This window comes from Lagopus leucura, unplaced genomic scaffold (assembly GCF_019238085.1).
Source record: "Lagopus leucura isolate 7727_CA_CO unplaced genomic scaffold, USGS_WTPT01 34313-0_obj-0_obj, whole genome shotgun sequence".
Classification (NCBI taxonomy): Eukaryota; Metazoa; Chordata; class Aves; order Galliformes; family Phasianidae; genus Lagopus; species Lagopus leucura.
This window is the reverse complement of record NW_024962386.1, coordinates 1-1,882: the sequence shown is the minus strand read 5'-3', so window position 1 is coordinate 1,882 and position 1,882 is coordinate 1. Positions and strand designations below refer to the sequence as shown.

General features: G+C 59.8%; 1 protein-coding gene across 1 annotated transcript; it reads right to left on the bottom strand.

The window, feature by feature from the left end:
• Positions 1-2: 2 nt before the first annotated feature.
• On the bottom strand, positions 3-1,877 carry MYORG (myogenesis regulating glycosidase (putative); the record flags this gene model as incomplete). Its single annotated transcript, XM_042890627.1, has 1 exon — positions 3-1,877. A coding segment is annotated over one exon (1,875 nt), but the record flags the coding sequence as incomplete, so codon positions are not given.
• Between the last annotated feature and the right edge of the window lie 5 nt (positions 1,878-1,882).

Genomic DNA, 1,882 nt, shown 5'->3' with positions numbered 1-1,882 from the left:
GGTTAGGAAACCCAGAGGAAGTAGGCGACCTCGTCCAGGTCGACAGGATAGTCCGTGAGCAGCACTGGCGTCTTCTCAAAGAGTTCCCCCTTGTAGCTGCGCCATTTGCCCGCCGGCAGGTAGACGTCACGCTCCTGCTTGCCCATCTCCAGCACAGGAGCCACCATGAGGGTGTCCCCAATGAGGAACTGCGAGTCGATGCGGTGCGTGGCCTCGTCGCGGGGCGAGATCCACCAGATGGGCCGGATGATGGGGTCTCCCGTGTCGGTCACCTCCCCGGCCAGCTCCAGCAGCAGCGGGGCCACCAGCGACTCGTGCAGCTCCGTGAACTTCTGCGCGATCTCCACCACCTCCTTGTCGTAGAGCCACGGTGGGATGGAGAACTGCATGGAGGGCATGAAGGCCGACAGCTCCAGCCATCGGATGTACAGCTCCCGGTCCGGGATCTCAACTGCTCCATCCGTCTTGTTGGGGAGGAAGTTTCCTCCAATCATGTCAGCAGAAATAAAGGGGTAGCCCAGCATGCTGATGGTGAGCACTGTAGGGATGAGAGACTTGAGGCCAAGCTCATAGCCCCACACAGAGTCGCGGTCAATGATGCGGAAGAAGCAGGAGATGTTCTGCGACTGGTAGCCCACCCGTACCTCAGCCAGCTCGTAGAAGGGGATGGCCATCTCGGTGTAGCGCCGGGACCAGATGCTGGGGTCGGAGAGAGGCCGGAAGGTGCTGAACTGTTTGGGCAGGTAGCTGGTCTCACCTGCATCAAATTTGAAGGAGGAGATGCCGTACTTGTGACGCAGCTGGCGCAGGTGACTCTGGAACCAGTCCCGGGCTGCTGGGTTGGTAAAGTCCAGGATGGCCCCAATGCCATTCCACCATTCCACCATGGCTGGCAGCCGCCCCGATGGCTCCTTGATGAAGAGCTGACGCTCAATCCCCACACCAAAATTTGAAGAATCCACATGTATGAAGGGATGAATCCACAGAGTGACCTTAAACCCATCTTCCCTCAGTTTTGCAAACATCTCAGTTACGTTGGGGAACTTGACAGGGTCAAAGTCAAAGTCCCCATAGGCCTGTGTGTACATGTCATCAATTTCAATGTGGCTGCAATTGAAATGGTATTTCTTAATCTTTTCTGCAAATCGCAAGAGTTTATCCTGATCAATATCATTCTTGTAGAGGGCCCACGTGGACCAGATGGGGTATCGGAAGGCGTTCTCAGCAGGGATCTTGGAGGGCTTGTTGAAGTACCTGCGCACCATGTACTTGTGGATGGAGGTGACGTCGGAGCCTACGCACACCCGGTAGCTCAGCTCGGGGAAGGGCTGCTGCCCCGGCGGGGGCTTGTAGGGAGAGTCCTTGTAGCGGGCCTGGAAGAAGAGGGAGCGCTCGGTGGCGTTGAAGCCCAGGTGGAAGGGCACCGAGTCGTTGATCTTGATGGCCGCCGCCTTGGAGGAGAGCCAGTAGCGCTCCAGGATGCCCCCGAAGCTGTCGCGGAAAGAGTAGACGTCGCTGGTGACGTAGGGCACGGGCTCCTGGTAGCCCGCCAGGCGGATGGGCCAGTGCTGGGTGCTCATCTCCGAGCCCCCGTACCAGTGGGCGTCCTCCCAGAACATGGTGTGCTCCACAGCCGGGCCGGCCGCCAGCTCCTCCCAGCGCACGCGGTAGCACATCACCGTGTCCTTGGGCTTCACCGTCTGGATGAAGAAGTTGAGCGGCCCCCGGTCCGACCGCGTGCAGCTCAGGATCTCGCCCTCCTTGGAGCACGACTCCAGGTCCAGGCTCCCCGAGCGGAACGCCAGCCGGAACACCACCTCCCCGTGCTGGTTCCTGATGACGAAGCCGTCCGCCCGCAGGTCCATCAGCTCCGTCTTGAGCC